Raw genomic sequence first — 17,934 nt, 5'->3', positions numbered from 1 at the left:
TGTTCCCCGCGGGCTTGCCTCTAAACCTGGGTAGGGAAAGGAACGGGAGCTCCCAGAGTCTGTCATCGGGCTTTACGTCTATGCATGTAGATGTCTCTTTGTGTCAATGTAGACAAGTTAACTTGTCCTCTGTGTCGGCATCTGAATTTGAAACAATGGGCTGACAGATGTTGCTTTATCAGTTACTGAATTAACACACAGTTCACACAGAAGAGTGTTTGCTTTCTGGTGAGAGCTGCTGAAAGCCAGCTCTGGTGAAGCAGAGCTGTGTCAACAGACACCCAGACCAGAAGTACCCTGGCCGGGCCTCACCTGAGCACAGGTAAGCATGTCGTGCTCCTTTTTAGTGGTTGCACCGACTCTTTCAAAGCTACAAAGCAAACTTATGTAAATCTCTGTCCCTCTAAAGAACTCAAAATTCGAAGGTTGAGGTAGAATCCTGCTTCCCAGAGAGGCCAAGTAGCAACCAGATCACCTCATATCTCCCAAGAAGTCCTTCTGCCTTACCTCACCCCTCCTTGAAAACCCTTCTCCTCCTGGCTCCTCCCTACTACTTCCTGTCAGGCAGCCTCCTAACTGCAGGCTAATTTTATTTAATCAAATGTATTTTTGCACTATTAAACAAGTGTTCCAGAACATAAACAAAAGCAACACACCTTAAAATAATATACTACCACACAACCGTGTATCATGCTGGGAGGACCGCCTGGCTTCCTTTTGCAATGGGGATTTGAGGTCTGTGAGAACCAACGAAAGCTGTTACTTCATTCCCATTTGTAGGGTTAGAGAATTTGACATGTGATTTCATTTTTGAAAATGCTTCATGGACATATGCACCGAGATTCATGAGGAAGGTTCCAGGGCTTGATGAAGTTCCACCATGGGGTTATGTGTGCTGAGGTGTGCGCCTCCAGGAAACGTTCTCAAACATTTAATTAATATCAAATAATAAACGGAGAACACAGCAAAGACGAGGGGCAAATTAAAACACGGATGTAGGATGTAGGCTACCTCTCGTCAAAGGCCATCCACGCTCAGTGCAGGAAGGCAAGCAGCCTATTTCTTGTCCCTGTTACCAAGACACCACAGGGGAGTATCTTGACGTTATATTCACTTGAACTCAATTTTGAATCAAATCTGGTGCCAACTAAAGTGTGATTTTTCTAGATTTTGTTATAATTTTAGGAAAGAAGAAGTCTCTTTTTGCTAAGCCAAATACAACAGAAACTCTATCTCTATGTGTCAATCAAGTGTCTGTAACTGCTTCTGAATATACCAACTAAGACGGCAGAGCGCCCTTCCCCCACCCAGAAACCAGCCAGGGTTGGAGAGTGGACGTAATAATCTCCATTCCTTTTTCTTTATTATTAAAAGAAGTTGAATTTTATGTTCATATTATCTTCTGGAAGGAATAAACCTAAGGATTTTTTAGATTTATTATTTGGAAGGAATCCAGCATTTCTTTAAACTTAAGAATGAAGGAAAATCTTAACCACAACTCGCAAGTTATATGTCACCGAGGTTATTGCTTGGCCGTCCTTGCTGATGGTTGACACCAGGAATCCCTGGGATTGTCTCAGTACTTTAAGTCCATCTTCATCTGTCTCACTTTGCTCAGCCGCCTTTCTGAAGGGCTTGCTGTTCTCATGGAAACTTGGCCTCCTTTGTATGAGGCTGGTCTGGGGGTCGTATCACAGTGTGCGGTACAGCTGACCTGGCCCTGGAAGATTCCCTGTGCTCCCTAAATTTCGCACTCTCTATTCTCCACACTGCTCCAAGCACTTTGCCTCTCTCTGCCCTACTTGCATGAACCCATATGATCTCCGGGCATCCCTGCCCCTCACCTGATGTGTGTCTCAGCATCCCTTCTGCGATCCCATCTGCAGCAGTCTCAGGGAAAATTAAGTCTCACTTCTTTAGCAGGTTTGTGAGATAATCACACACCAACCTTGAGAGTCTGCAGAATCTGCACGCCCTTGTTTTAATTTTCTGTTATGTCTCTGCATCTTCATTTGAGTGACTATAAAAATTAATTTTGTCCTCAATAAAACTGAAGCAGCAAGCAAGCGGTTCACTGACATGCCACATGATTTTAGCATGTGCTTTCTGTCCTCGCAGAGCTGAAAGTTAGCTCACTGGGTCTCCACCTTAAGTGTCCCAAAAGACTGAGGGAGGCTGCAGAGCTGGGCGGGTAAATCCCTGACAGTGATGTCAGAGAAGGGAAATAAACAGTCAGGCTGTGAGGGACGGTTGTTCCCAGCTAGCCCTGTCCTGGCACCTGAACAGCAGGCTGTCTGCTTCCTCGACTGTGTGAGATTCTGAGCCAGTGGCAGAACAGGGCCTTGAGTGAACTGCACTAAACAAAAGAAAACTACAGGAAATTGCTGAGCTTAGTATATTGGGGGTCATCTAAAGGAGGAAGGGGAAGGGACAAGCCTGGATCAGGCTTGGAAGCTACTGCAGTAACACATATTAGAAAGATCAGGGTTTGAACTAAGGCACTGTTTAAACAGTGTGGTCAGTGAAGGTATGGACAGTCTAGAGTTGTCAAGGAAGCAGGTGCCATAAGACTTTGTGGCAAAGCAACAAAAACTGGCAAGGATGAAATGACATGCGGATGCTCATATCCTCACTGTAAGGGTAAATAAGGGCCACCGAGGGAGAGTGATGTCTTCACAGGGAACAAGTTATTTCAAACCCTCTGATCTCCAACTCAAGAGGTATAAGAAACCAACACGCAGGACTGAAGGTGTCAGAGGGCACTTGGGCCACAGCAGTGACTTTGGGAGCATGCAAATGGTGAGCTCATCCAGCACCCATGTTGCCCTGTCTCAGAAGGATGCTTCTCAAGGACAAAACCCAGGCACAGTTAACACGTGGGGAGCCAAGACTGTGAGCGTGGGTCCCCAAGGCATCACAGGAGGAAGCTTCAATAGGAGGGAGGAAATCATGGAAAGGGCACTTGAGGGGAGACTTTGCCAGTGTGTCCACATCATGCAAGGTCACAGAAAGATGAGTTCAAAGAACAGAGACATGAATCTGGAAAGAAAGTTCAGGAAACCAGGGGCAAATACTACGGGGGCATCCTCAGTGGGTAGGAAGTTGAGCATCGGATGGCTGAGAAACAAAACAGACAAGCAACTAGTTCCTGAAAGAGGGGAGGGGAAGAGAAAGGAGAGTAGGTGAAGTATGCTGAAAAAACATGATAGATGATGATAATGAAGATGATGATAGATTGTTAGGACGATAGATAAGTGGATAGACAGATAGATATATGATAGGATGATAGGTAGATAGATAGATAGATGATAGATAGATAGATAGATAGATAGATGATAGATAGATAGATGATAGATAGTAGATAGATAGAAGATAGATAGATAGATAGATAGATAGACAGATGATAAATAGATAGATAGATAGATAGATAGATAGATAGATAGATAGATAGATTATAGGATGATAGGTAGATGATAGATTGATAGATAGATAATAGGATGATAGATGATAGAATGATAGGTAGATGATAGATAGATAATAGATAGATTGATAGATTGATAGATTGATTATATGGTAGGTAGATGATAGCTAGATGATAGGATGATTGATGATAGATAATGAATAGACAGTTGATAGAGCCACCTATACAGATGTATATACACATGTATACACAGGTGACTGAATGAAAGAATGCTTAGATAGGAAGGTGAATGAGTAGATGGATCGATACATACATACTTGCAAATATGGATAGAGATGTAGGTAGCTAAATAAATGGGTAGATAACTAGATAACATGCACACATGTGCATACACACACACACACACACAAATGCAGACATTTTTCATGCCTATTTTCTGTGCTGGCCACATTGAGCTCTCTCTCCCCTGGGCTCCTCCTTCCCTTAGAGGATCATTTTAGAACTGATTGCTTTCCTTGCATGCCCAGCTGTTTTGCCTTGTGCAGAGATGAGGTATTCATCAAACGCTCAATCAGCCCCAGCGCTGCTCTCATTTCACAGCCCTGGAACCGAAGGCACCGAGCCGAGGTTAATTGCTGTGGCCAGGTTTACAGCATAAGTCGCTGGTGACGGCACAATTAGAACTTGCAGCAGAGACTTTCTATGTAATCAACTTGTTCACCATGCCTCCTGCCTCCTCTGCCCCCTGTGACCTGATGTGACAGCGTGATTAGTATCGGATTTGAAACAAGATTTTGCAGAGACCGGAGCACCCCAGGGTTGCAAGCACCTGCGAAGGGTAGCGTCGTGACAAGAGGCAAGTGAGAGCCAAAATGTCACAAAATTTCTGATGGCATCGGCCCATCTTGTCCCAGCAGATAACTCTCACAGTGCACCAGTGAGGGGACCAGGAATAAATGGAGCTAGACAGTGTTTACCAGGGGCAGGGGAGGTGACACCGAGAAGCAGGAGGGATTCTGTCGGACAGGGGCAGCAGCAGCTGTGCAGGAGGGTGGGGGCGGGGCCCGCAGAAGGGGCCAGGCCGCAGCCGCAGCAGCAGCAGCAGCAGCACTGACAGGTGGAAAGCAGAATTAAAAGCTGGAGAGATATGAAATGGAGTTTGTTCCAGCAAACCTGCATTTTACAAACTGGTCGTGACAGCCAGAGCCGTGACAGCTTTTCTCCCAAGCAGAGCCAGGGACTAGTTCTGGTTTCTCCTTTCCAATATTTTCATCCACCTCCCACATGAAGAGAGCTGCTTTTGCTTTTGTTTTGGTTTTGGTTTTTTTTTTTTATATACAATGGGAAACATTGATTTTGCCAAACCAAGCTTTTCTATGAAATGAAATGCCTTGGTGGGGTGGAAGCCTGTTAGTGATGTGAACACATTTGCGGATGGAGATGAGGTTTGTTTGGTGGCCTTAGGAGGGACCGAGAGGGGGAAAGATAACTTCTAGAAAGGAGTCCCTGGCTGAGAGAGACAGCCCAGTCCTTCAGCTTTTAGAGTTCCATTTGACTTATTTTTTTTTTTGTATTTTCGTTTCACTTGCTAATTTCTTTTATTTTAGAAAAATGGTTTCTTGTGCCCGAAGGTCCATGCCTCAGGACTCCTGCCACCACCGGCAAGTGAGAGATGGTAGGTGTGCTCTGCCGCACTTAGTTACCTGGTGCCGGGCCCTGAGCCAACATTCCACTAGCTGAGCTACACCCTAGCTGTGCTTTATATTTTTAAAAATTCATTTATTTATTTTTTTCTGTTTTAGTTTTTCAAGACAGGACTTTTCTGTAGCCATGGCAGCCTGTCCTGGAACTCACTCTGTAGACCAGGCTGGCCTCCAACTCACAGAGATCCGTCTGCTTCTGCCTCCCGAGTACTGGGATTAAAGGCATGCACCACCTCCACTCGGCTTAAAAGCTCATTTATTTTTTTTAATGTGTGGTAGGGTGATTTGCATTTGCCTGCATGTGTGTATGTGCACATGTACGCAGTGGCCATAAAGGCCAGAACAGGGCATCAGAGCCCCGGGACTAGATTTACCAATGTTTGTGGGCCAACATGTGTGCTGGGAATCCAATTCAGGCCCTCTGTAAGAGCAACACATGCCCTTCATCGCTGAACAGTCTCATCAGGGCCCATGGTTTATCTTTTTAAACCACCTTTTATGGGGGAGGTATATATTGAAATTTATAAACTCTTTTCCTCCCCCTCCTCCTTCCAGCTACTCTCATTTAAATCCCTCCCATACCCAAGTTAATAGCCTCTATTGTATCATTATTGTTACATATATGTGTGTGTACTCATACACGTAGACACACACAACCTGTTGAGCACGCTTTTGTTGTCTGTGTGTCTGTGGTTGTGCTGGACAACAGTGGAGCTCCTCCCTAGGCAAAGCCAACTATCTTCCCTGGAGTCCTTAGCTGCCTTGGTTCTCAGATGGGATCCTGTGAATATTGCCGGTACGTATTGATATGACCGCTGATATTGCCTTTGCTCCCTTGTGCAGCCGTTGTTAGGAGAGTCACTAAATCACTCTCTTGTGGTGCTGCGTACACACAAAATGCTGCACACAGAACAGGTACACGTTGACGGGTGTGGAGGTCCCCACATCAGGTGAACCAGCGCAGGCTAGTTCGCTGAGTTAATCTAGTCACAATTATTATGTTGGTGACAAGAACACATCACCATAAGTAGTGTTCCTGGGCCACTTTTCAGCAGTACAAGGTTGTGAACCTCAGGCTCCGCCACATTTTTCATACAAACTCAGAATTCCGTCCTGCCTGGGAAGCACACTGAAGGTCTGTGTTCTTTCTTGAACGGCCTACTAGGAAATCTAAATCGCTTCGAGTTTTACTCCTGGTACAACTCTCCAGAGAATCACACCCGTGGGACCTGAAGCCAGCAGGGGACTCCCTCTGCATGGGACTCTGAAGCGTCTGGAGGGAAGGCTACTGAATACTGTGCCCCACAGATTCTGAGTGGGCAGTTCACGATGCTCCTTGCCTCCCCCGAAGCCTGCATCTGCCCTAGCCTTGCCTTGGTGGCCTTCAGCTGGGGGGCAATCACGCCTACCTTACTTTCTAAATTAATGAGACTAGTTCTCATTTAAAAATCAGGGTTGCTAAGCACTAATTATTATTCTATGCATCCTCAAAATAAACCTCTCGAGACAAATGAGCTGGAGGAGGCCAAACGTGTTGGCAATGAGGTAAGTGCTTTTCCAAAGCAGAGAAAGGAGCATCCCCAGCTTCCAGGGGCTCCCCGTATTCCAGAACATTATCTTTGGTCAGCAAATCCTCCAAGGGGCTAGAATGCCCAGCTTGTTATCTATTTTTAATCTTCCAGGAAGAGGAGGGGCAGGATTTGCCCTCCTTATCACCAGGTGCAGCCTTGGCTCCCACTCACCCCTGGCAGAGCTCCTGACTCACTGCTTCCTGCTGGGGCTGTGCCATTAGTGCCCTCGTGAGTGATGGCCAGGGGCTCAGCCCCATTTCCTCAGGCCAGCCCTCTGATCCTGGCTTTCTTCTCATGGTGCTTTTGCTTCTAAGTGCCACTGTGAAGTCTGGGATGTACACACGCTGCCTTGTCTTCACTGAGCTGGCTTACAGTTCCTGTGGGGATCACCTGGCCCTGAGAGGATACACTCAAGGTGACCTTGCTCTCATTAGCTCAGAATTCAATTGCACGGTTCACTTCCCTTCCTATCCCCAGGGAGGAGGGTTCATAATTACAAACCCATCCCACCAATTACGGACCCCAGGCATCTGCTTGGTGCTTCCTCCACTGTCCCCCTCCAGGTGCCTGCCAGTTTGCAAAAGTGGCAAGCAATAAAGGAAGGCAGAAAACCGCCTTATGTTACATCCTCAAGGGAGACCGCACCGTCTGAAACAATGCGATCATTTTTCTAAGAATAATCCACATTTACAGTTCTCCCAATGCATTTCTCTCGGCGGAGTTGTTTAAAGGAAGCTTTGCGCTACCGTTTTCATCCAAGTAGGCCAGCAGGATAGCACTAGATTCGGTCCCCTCGACGGCATAATCTAACGGGATGTTCCCATTCACATCCTGTAGAAGGACATTGGCTCCAGCCTGCAAGAAAACAAACAAAAATAAAGAACATTGCTGAGGGATGATGGAGGAAACCACAACACTTTTTTTTTAGATAAATACATTAAATAATTTGTGGACAGTCCAGGTTGCAAAATGTCCCACTGAGTCTTGCAATATCATAGACCCGCACTGGTACTGGAAGTGTACGTCTTCTTGAAGTGCCCAAGCCACAAGGAAGTCTACATGTGGGGTCTCGGGGAGCAAGTCGAGCTTGGCCTGATCATCTCCACGTCTATTTCATTAGACTTTGTCCTCCTTGGGAATGCACCAGGGTACCGTCCTCATAGTGTGTTGACCCAGTGTCTGTGTTGACAGTTCCTGCTTGCTTTTGGTTTTGCAAGAAACCTGTTTTCTAGCAAGAAGCAACCTGTGGTTGTCAAGCGTTGACTTCTTGAAACACGCTATTCTAGATCCGGGAGCTTCAGAGAACTAAACCATCATGGCATCTCTGTGCGCAGCTGTGCTCCAACCTTTATGCAGACAGAGTGGAAGATTTCCTTTGACCCTTGGAAACTGGCCACAGAAATGGTCCTCACTGCGCTGTGTGACCCAAGTGTGGGGCAGCAGCCCTAGCTGCCCTCATTCTTCCAACGCCATGACTTGAGCCTCCGTCCTTCTACTCCAGAAGGAGGATCTGTTCCTTGCATCTATTTCTGTCCTTGCCAGTGTTCTCTAGTTCAAAGCTTATTTCCTCTCAGTAGCTAATAGCTGTTTATATTCAGTGTTCCTAGTTAAAATGATTAGTAGGGATTCTGGTTCTCAGATGCTGCAGAGGGACTGAGGATGAACCACGAGGGTCTCCTACATAGAGCTGTGAACTGCAACAAACCCTTCCCCCTTAGGTGGCTTTTGTTTTGGACACTTATCACACAGGGCAACAGGGAAAGAAACTAAGACCGAGTTTAGGATGTTTGCTTTTCGTAAGTTCACGGCTCTCTGTCTACTAGGTTGATATACAAACAAAGATTCAAATCTTTCATAGAGAATTAGACAACAGGCTTCAGGATGAAGGAGACGGTACAGCCAGTGTCTTAGTTAGGTCTGCTATTGCGTATAACGAAACACCACAATCGAAGGCAAGCTGGGGAGGAAAGGGTTTATGTGGCTCACACTTTCCCATCACTGTGCTCATGGATGCAGCCTTCAGCAGTGGATATGATCATGAGAGGTGTGGATGTGTTTGTTATGTGGTCCCAGCCTTTCTGTGTGGGACCAAGAAGACAGCATCAAACACCAGGCTAACTTTGTAGGAGTCAGAGTGCACATTTGACTATGTGAAGAACTTTTTTATTACAAGGGAAAAGAAATGAGAAGTTGAAGATTTTAAGCTAAACTTTTCAACTAGAAAGTGTACAGTAGAGAAGCCCGAATTTACCTTTAAATATAAAAAAGAGAAGTTTCAAGAGTTTCTACACATTTCGTAAATGTTAAAGAGTATTTTAAAACAACTGATGGCTAGCCTCTGTTTTAAAAACCCAGGGTCTCCCAGGCAGCCCAAGTAGTTGCCGTAGAGCCAGAGGCAGAACAATCATGAGTTGGGATTAGGGCAGCTCTCGGCCCTCGTCAGGGAAGTTTCTTTGTGCCGTGGATGGTGAGCCAAGTGCAGAGAACAAACGACCATGGAGGTTCAACCACAGACAGGTCACCTGTCCCCAGCGCTCAGTGAACACTGAGGGAGAAAGGGCTATAGCATTGAAGGAGCCAGAGGAGGGGAAGACCAGGGCAAAACGGTATCTGCTGGGCATGACAGAGCTGCTGTGTTCATGAGCTCACAGTTTTACCAAACAGGATCAAGCCAGTCAGGAGCCCAGCATGGAAGGGACCGGCCCCCACCCCACAGCTGAGGAGCTATTGACACCTGATGACTTCTGGGGGATGGAGAGTCAGTTTTCTTTAAGGATGTGGTTCCTGGTGGGTCAATCCTGGTCCCCCTGGATAATTCCATACTCAAAAGTATAGGGACAACACAAAATGGAAGGGAGGAGTTATTAAACTTAAAAAAATAATACCACTGAATCACAAACATATCTTGTACATGAAGAGGTGAAAACGTGGATTAGAAACTGTTTATGTGTAAAGGGACTTGAAAGCAGAAGTAGAAGGAAACCACACTTCCTCTTCATGCAAGAGAACCTATTTACATGTGGTGATATTATAATGGTCTCAGCCATGAAGATGTGCATGCATGTTTATATACGTGTGTTCACGGATATGCGTGTTGTGTATGTGTGTATGTGTGTGTAAGTGTGTGTTTGTGACTGTGGATGCATGCAAGCTCCTGTGTGTGGAATGGCCTCCTACAGCACATCCTGCCCCTGTTGTGTTTCTCATTCTGAGAGCCCTGGTCACAGACCATCTTACTTGGGAAGAACCTTCCAGGCTAAGATACTCCTAGCTTTGGCTTCCTTTCTCTCCTGCTGCAATAGCAAAATACTCTGACAGGAGTGGCTTACAGGAGAAAGGGTTTATTTCAGCTCTCAGTCCCAGGTTACAGGCTATCGTGGTGGGGAATAAGGAGTTTGAAGCTGCCAGTCATATGACATCCAGTCAGAAGGCAGCAAGGTGGGCGTGTGCTCAGATCCATCTCTTTTGGTTCAGGGCAGGGACCAGCCTCTGCCCCAGACATTCAGGGTGAGTCTTCCCACCTCCATCGCCCAGTAAAGAAAAATTCACCTAACCCCCACACAGTCCTTCACTGACACTCCCAGCTCAGGTCATTCCAGACTCTGACCTTTAAAATTAACCATCACAAGCTGCAGGGTAAAATACCTTTTCTTGGCAGCACGGGCACCCAGCCCAGGCCATTCTACCTGCAAAGTTCGAACTCCACTAGCGAGCTGAACCCCTAGGACCAACAGAAATGTTTATTTGTACAACATAAACTGCAAGGCAAATCTTGAAATTTCTTTTGGAAAATAAATTAATCACATCATGGTTGCTTTTTATAATTAGGAAAGTGATGATGATACATTTTATATGTGCAAAATCAACAGGGACTCATCAAGCCAGTGTGCAAGTGAACGCTTGGCAGATCCCACTGGAGGCCGTGGGCACATTTCCTCTCTATTTATTGAAACTGGGAAGCCATTTAATTTCCAATTTGCCCTAAATTTTGTTCTTGATGTATGAGAGTTGGGACTCACATATATCATTTCCTCTAAATGAGATTCTTTTTAGTTCATGCTAGATGACATATGGACCAATAAACATTTTATTGCCTTGTGCTATGTAACAATTTAATCTCAACAACTGTGTTTGTACAAGGTTTTACTTAGTAATAATTCCTTGTCACATTAATATTGAAAGCTTAATAAAAGTCATGTAATGGAATTGCAATGATAAAATGCTACTTCTTTCTACATGGTTAAACTTTTTGGTAACTTCTCATATTTAGATAATTACAGATTTACTGAAAATGGAAAGGCTAGCCCCAGAAAGCTTCATGCCTGTTATGAGTTTGTTCTCATGCCCCCTCAGAATGACATTTTGAAACGATAATCTCAAGTACTTCATTTGGGAAGACGGTCATTGGAGACCATGCTAGTTTAGAGGAAGTGGCCTCAGGTACCGTGGGGCATTATTTCAATGTGCCCAGAGTCCTTAAAAGAGGCATTTGGATGGAGACAGAAACCTGGTGGGACACAGAGCTGGAAATGGGGAAGCAGAGCTTAGACTAATATTAAGGCCAAGGCAAACCTAGTTCTCTCAGGAGCTGAAAGACTCCCTTGCCTGTAGACTTCGAGATGTGTGAAAAAGAACTACTTGTTCTTAATCCATAGCATGTAGGCTTTATGACTGCAGGGATCTAAGAAGGTGTCCTGTGCCTGCACAATGGACTAAATGTTTGTGCCCCTTTCTGAGTCCATATATGACAGCCTAGCCCACAGAGATAATATTAAGAGCTGGGGCAGTTTGGGGGATTAGCTGGGAAAGCTGGAGCCCCCAAGATGAAGACCAATGTCTTTATGAAAGAAACCTCAAGTGTGTAGAACTGGTCAAGTTCTGGCCAGATGGAGAAAAAAAAAACATATTATTATTTTGTAAGATTTATTCAAAACATGTATGTATGCGTGCCTGCTTGTTTGTGTATATGTGTGCATGAGTGCATTCAACCCTGCTGGAGTTCAGAAAAGGGGCTGAATTCCCTGGGACTGGAGTTGCATGCTGGAAACCAACCAGGATCCTCTGCAAGGAAGGAAAGTGTTCTTCACCGGTGCAGCATCTCTCTAGCCCCTGGAAGATACAAATTAATGCCCCGATAGAGATCCAGAGGCATGGGGAAAAGGGCATTATAAACAGCTGTGCCGTGGTTTACAGCTGATATAAATAAACAGGTTCCCTGGAGAACAGACTGCCCCAGTCCCTTCCCATTATTCTTTCCCAAAATTCCACGGGATGCCTTAGCTAACAGAATATGACGTACAATAGGGATAAGAGCTGAACCCCTGTGAAAAGTGGAACAGAACAGCATTTTCTCACTAATAAAATGAACTTTTACACAGAGAAGGTCCCAAAGTCAGAACAGAAAAGAGCCTGCCCTGCTGGGTGAATGTCTCGGCCTCAGGCCAGAAGGTCGTCATGAAAACAACTTTTCTCCATTTCTGTATTCTGCAGACGTGGGGGCTACTGTTGCTTTCAGGACACCAGGGTAATAATTAGTTAAATGATGAACCTAAAAACTGCTTATGGAACAAGAAGAGATGGAAGACTCCCAAGAAAGCCGTCCCAAGGCACAGTTGGGGAGGGAGCCCATAGCAATGGGTAGGAATGCCAAGATGACAGTTGTTCCAAACTTGTCTTGCAGAATCAATAAAATCCCAATTACAACCCCAGAAAATTATTTGGCAGACACCAACAAACCAATGACAAAGTTTCACAGGATTGGAAAGAAACCAAAATATCTCACATAATTAAAGCAGGACAAGGTTTTAGCTATCCTGGGTTTTTGCTTTTCCATACAAAAGAAACTGATAATCAAAAGAACAAATAATCCAATTTTAAAAATGGGGTACAGATATAAACAGAGAACTCTCAACAGATAAGTCTAAAATGGGTGAAAGACACTTAAGGAAATGCTCAACATCCCTAGCCATCAGAGAAATGCAAATCAAAACAACTCTGAGATTCCATTGATTACATTGGTCAGAATGGCCAAGATAAAAAAGACTGATATCAGTTTATACTGGAAAGGATGTGGGGTAAAGGGAACACTCCTGCATTGCTGGTGGGAATGCAAACTGGTACGCCCCTTTGGATATCAGTATGGCGATTTCTTAAAAATTAGGAAACAATCTACCTCAAGATCCAGCAATACCACTTTTGGGTATATACCCAAAGGATGTTCAACCATACCCACAGGACATGTACTCAAGTATGTTCACAGCAGCATTGTTTGTCATAGCCAGAACCTAGAAACAACCTAAATGGCCCTCAACTGAAGAATGAATAAAGAAAATGTGGTACATTTACACAATGGAGTACTGCTCAGCAGGGAAAAAAACGACAAATGGATGGATCTAGAAAACATCTTTACTGTGATCTCAGAGGCCTCAAAGCAGCAGGTTCTCGCGTCTCTCATTCCCAGCAATCACTGCCCATGGCTTCCATTATTAAAGTAGAGAGAGAATTAGCAGCATTTAACTTTCCTTTGGATTGTAGCTCTTTGGCAGATAGTACAGCTGGTAATAGAGTTGGGTGGCCCACTTATTCATTAAGGAACTGTGTGCTGAACTTTTATTATGATTAAAATGTGCTTTGAGGATTTAATGCTTACAAATTTTTCATGGCAATAAAAATTAAAAGCCTTTATTATGGCTGTTTAAAAAATTTATAACAGTTGAGTTATACTGGAACAGAGTTTTATAGCTCCCTCTGTGAACCTACTCAGGTCAATGCTTACTACTTGGGGAGACCATAAATATTTATGTGTGCCCTTGTTGCCATGGTAAATACCACAATGAAGCATGTAAGAGACAGAAAACAGTCCCTAGGATCCCAAGGGGTTGGGGTGAGTAGTATGTCCAGTCATCCATCCTAAGAACATCCCCAAATAGCCTCAGCATGACAGTTTGCTGTAGTGGTAAGGGGAGGGTGGCCCTACAGACGGTGAGGACAGAGGTCTAAACGTGACGTCCCAGACCAAAGAAGAAAACTCAGTATGGGCCAGCGTGAGCATAGTGATCTAGCAGACGGTGAATGGAAAAGCTGGGAGAGCCCTCTGGAAGAGTTACATCATAGAGAGGAAGGAGAATTAGAAGGGAACCCCTGACGAGCTTGGGTGGGAAAGAGATAAGAAGGAAGGAGGACGTGGCTAAGGATGGAGATGACTGATTATCCACGCAGAAGACAGCTCAAGAGGAAGAAGGGTCTGGAAGACTTCAGACTGGACCTCAGCAGCAGGCTGAGCCATGGGGCATGAGAGGGGGAAGAGGAGAAGGGAGAGTTGGGGAAGCCGAGAAGCCAGGGACCAAGAGAGTGGGAAGCCAAGAAAGTGGCATAGCCAAAATGGCTGAGTTCTATAGGGAAGGGCTGGAGAGTTCAGGGTGAGGGGGCAGGGTCTGCCAGGTACCAGCAGTGCTGAAAGAGTGACCACCATCCTCCTTGAAATGCTAAGGAGCCCCTTAGTGTGTACCGGTTTGAGACCTAACAGTTCTTCCAATGGGCTGTGAACTATCCTTTTAAAATGTGGGGCATGCATCAGAAACAAAGGTAAAAGGGAAGGAAATGGGGGCACACAGAAGGGTCTGTGGGTGAAATGTTCCCCCTCCCACAGCCTGTGTTTGAATTCTTAGTCCCCAGCTGTCTTGGGAAACCAGAGAGCTTTTAGGAGAAGGGGCTTAGTAACTGGGGGGCGGGGCCTAACTGGAGGACATGAGTAACTGGGGGCGGGGCTTAGGTGGAGCCCCGCCTCCCTTGCAACCCTGCCTCAGAACCAGCCCTTCCTCCCTTAAGCGGCTCTGGCGGATATTCTGTCATCTGGGGAAGGTAACCAGTGTGGCAGGCAGGGAAGTGTCCACTATGAGAGATGGCATAACAATAAAGAAAAAATCAGCAAAACTAAACTGTCTAGACTATGCAGTGACGTTTATATGACAAAGCTGCCTGTTATTAAAGACCATGTTATTGAAGGAAGATTTCAGGTCTGGAGACATACAGAGAATGAGGGCACTCCCGACCTCCGCCCCTCCTGACCTGAAGCTAGGAGCTATGGCATCTTATTTCAGAGCTTACTGAAGTACCAGGCTGTGAGAAGGGAGGCTGTGGGGAGAAGGTGCAGGGCTGAAGCCAGCAGTCAGTACTGCATGGTGAATGGGTCTGGAAAGGGAGAAGACTCTCTGATTTGGGGCTGGCCACACCCGCACCCTTGAGTTACCTAACACAGATAGGCTCCCGTTGGGTCTCAGGAAGTGCATATGTCTAGAAGTGACAGTCTGGCCTCACTTCAAACTGGACTGCAGAAGGGTTTCAGTGGTTAAGTAAAAGCCAGCGTTCCTTAGAAACTTGTGAAGCTAGTGCCGGTGTGCTTGTCTCTGGCAGCAGGAACATATGGCTCTCCATTGGCATGTATGTGTGGCTGCATATCAAAGCCAACACTGGCCTCCATTTCCTGCAGCTTCTACTCTCATGTACTTGTTACACATTCCAAAGCCCACACTAGCATCCTGGCCCCTCTCACCTCCCCCTCCACTCTGCTAGCTCCCAGGTTGTTGTGGTTCATAAACCTACCCCCAGGTACCTGTTTGATCTCTATAGAATGGCTAGTCTCTGCTGTTCTCCCACTTTTTTCTGCAACCAAGAAACAACCCTGGCCATGTCCAGTCTGCTTCCTATTCTCTCTGCCCTGGATTCTTCCAGATGCCCTTGGCTGTTCTCTCTTATCCACAACAAAAAACCTTCCCCCTAGGCCGAGGACACAAGGACTGCGCTACCCACAGAATCAAGCAAGCAAGACTCGTAGGGGCTCACAGAGCCTATATGGGTCTGAGCTAGGTCCTCTGCATATACGTTATGATTGTGTAGCTTGGTGTTCTCGTGGGACTTCTAACAGTGGGAGCAGAGTTGTCTGATGGAGGAAGGTCATTGGTTAAATAAAGAAACTGCCTTGGCCCATCTGATTGGGCAGAATTTAGATAGGCGGAGTAAACAGAACAGAATGCTGGGAGGAAGAGGAAGTGAGCTCAGAAATCACGAAGCTCCTCTCAGAGCCAGATGTGATGAAACAAGCCGCCAGGTCAGACATGCTGAATCTTTCCCGGTAAGCGCTCCTAGTGGTGCTACACAGAATATTAGAAATGGGCTAAATTGATACATGAGAATTAGCCTAGAAGAGGCTAGATATAATGGGCCAGGCAGTGTTTAAATGAATACAGTTTGTGTGTTGTTATTTCGGGGTATAAGCTAGCCAAGCAGCCAGGAGCCGGGCTGTGGGAAGAGGCCCGCAGCTCCCACAACAGTTGTCTCTACTCTTCAGCCTGCTCTCAGGACCCTTTCCCTCCTACTGGGTTGCTTCGCCCAGCCTTGATATGAGGGTATGTGCCTAGTCTTATTGTAACTCGTTATGCCGTGTTTGGCTGGTACCCCTGGGAGCCTCACTCTTTTCTGAAGGGAAAAAAGAGAAGGAGTGGATTTGGGGAGAAAGGAGTTAGGGGGTGGCTGGGAGGATGGAAGGAAGGGAAAACTGTGGTTGGGACGTAAGAGAGAAGGATTAAAAAAAAATCTACCTCAAAACAAAACAAAAATACCTTTCCCCTAACCATGGAATGGTCATTTTGGTGGCTTCTTTCCCCTAACCCTGGAATGGTCATTTTGGTGGCTTCTTTCCCCTCATCATGGGATGGTCATTTTGGTGGCTTCTTTTCTGGCCTTGCACTTCCATCTCCCAGTATGAATTTGAGGAATTCTCTAAATATTCTGAAGGGGGACACTGGGGTACCAAGAATATCACAGCACTCAATGGTCCTCTCCCTGTGATGCAAGTGTTCATCATTTAAAATGTTATCCCTCGCCTTTGACTAGACTCTTCCACTCTCTACAATAAACACGGTAAATTCCCCTGGACTGTGGTCTTCTGAAAATAAGTAAGGAACGAAACTGTCTTTGAGGCGAAAGCCCTGAGCCGCTGTGGCATGCCTCTAGTAAGTCTGACGTCTGCTGAATGCAAAGGTGAGAAGAAATTTAGACACGCTAACGATTATCTGGGGAGCGAGCTGCAGTGACATTTGGATCGATGAATGGTTGGAATATAATTAAAGGTCGGCTCTCCAATTAAAAGAAATAGTTTTACAAGGAAGCCCATTGAGAACGTGTTTCAGAGAAAAGGCCAGGGAATGGGGTCATGAGGTGAGGACAGCTGGGGAGTGAAGGAGGAGAGAGGGGAGGAGGGTGTCATGCAGTACAGAAATGCAGCCTGGTCCTGTGTCATTTGAGCTGCACATCCTTAGAAGGCAGGCATGCCCTCTGCGGGAGGCTTTGTGTGCAACACACGTGGGTGCTCGGTAAATGTTTATTGACTAAAGCCTTGCACGGAACCAGCAGGTGCCCCTCGCTCATTAATCATTCATTCAATTATTGTCCCCAAAGCAGCCTGCTTACTTTGTTAAATGAATGTTTGGCTGATCAGAGTCCATACCTGCCTTGAGAAAACACAGATTTATAAACAGACTGAAGGATTGGGGAGTTGATATTCTCTGTCCCTCAGTGTCTTGCACTGATGGCCTGAAAGTTACAGCTCAGGGTAAGGGCCCTTGCTGCCAAGCCTGAAGACCCGAGGTCCTTACCTGGAATATACATGGTGGAAGAAGAAAACCCACAGCCCCAAGTTGTCCCCTGAGCTCCAAACGCACACCACGGCACACTCATGTACACACACACACACACACACACACACACACACACACACACACACAGTAACTGAATGCTGGAGGAGTTTTTAAAAAATATCCTATTCCCATTTTAATCTTCCACTCAATGACATTTACACACATAAATAAAGAAACCACAAAATTTTAGTTTGGTCTTCACCCTTCAGGAGGAATGTGGTTTGCGGTTCTCTCCATCCTTGCCTATCATGTCTGACTGGCTAACAACTCCTCCCAGAAATACAGCCTCCAGGGGGATTCTCTAGGCTTTTCCCTCCGCCTTTCACAACAAGCTCTGGTTTTCTCCTCAACCTGGCTTCTTTTCCTCTCTCTTTGCAGCCTCCTGCTTCCCTAAAGATGGTTATAATTGGCTTACTTTTCAAGCGCTTTTTCTGTTTTTAGAGTCCACATTTCCTGGGTTGATCTGATTTCCTGCTGGCTTCTGCTGCCTTCACATGAAGATATGATGCTGAGTTTCAGACCAGCTGCTCTTGTGCTTCCCCGGG

The 17,934-nt window shown here is 45.8% G+C and overlaps 1 protein-coding gene across 2 annotated transcripts in view; it reads right to left on the bottom strand.

Annotated features, from left to right (window-relative positions):
* Myo16 (myosin XVI) overlaps window positions 1–17,934 on the bottom strand; it is a 418,849-nt gene that overhangs the window by 254,200 nt on the left and 146,715 nt on the right. For both annotated transcript variants that reach the window (XM_075986134.1, XM_075986133.1), the window contains exon 5: window positions 7,442–7,550. In XM_075986134.1, the coding sequence (XP_075842249.1) occupies window positions 7,442–7,550 (109 nt within the window). The remainder of the gene's footprint in view (window positions 1–7,441; window positions 7,551–17,934) is intronic.

Source organism: Microtus pennsylvanicus, chromosome 9 (assembly GCF_037038515.1).
Source record: "Microtus pennsylvanicus isolate mMicPen1 chromosome 9, mMicPen1.hap1, whole genome shotgun sequence".
Classification (NCBI taxonomy): domain Eukaryota; kingdom Metazoa; phylum Chordata; class Mammalia; order Rodentia; family Cricetidae; genus Microtus; species Microtus pennsylvanicus.
Note: the sequence above shows the minus strand (reverse complement) of the source record. Positions and strands in the feature narration are given on the sequence as shown.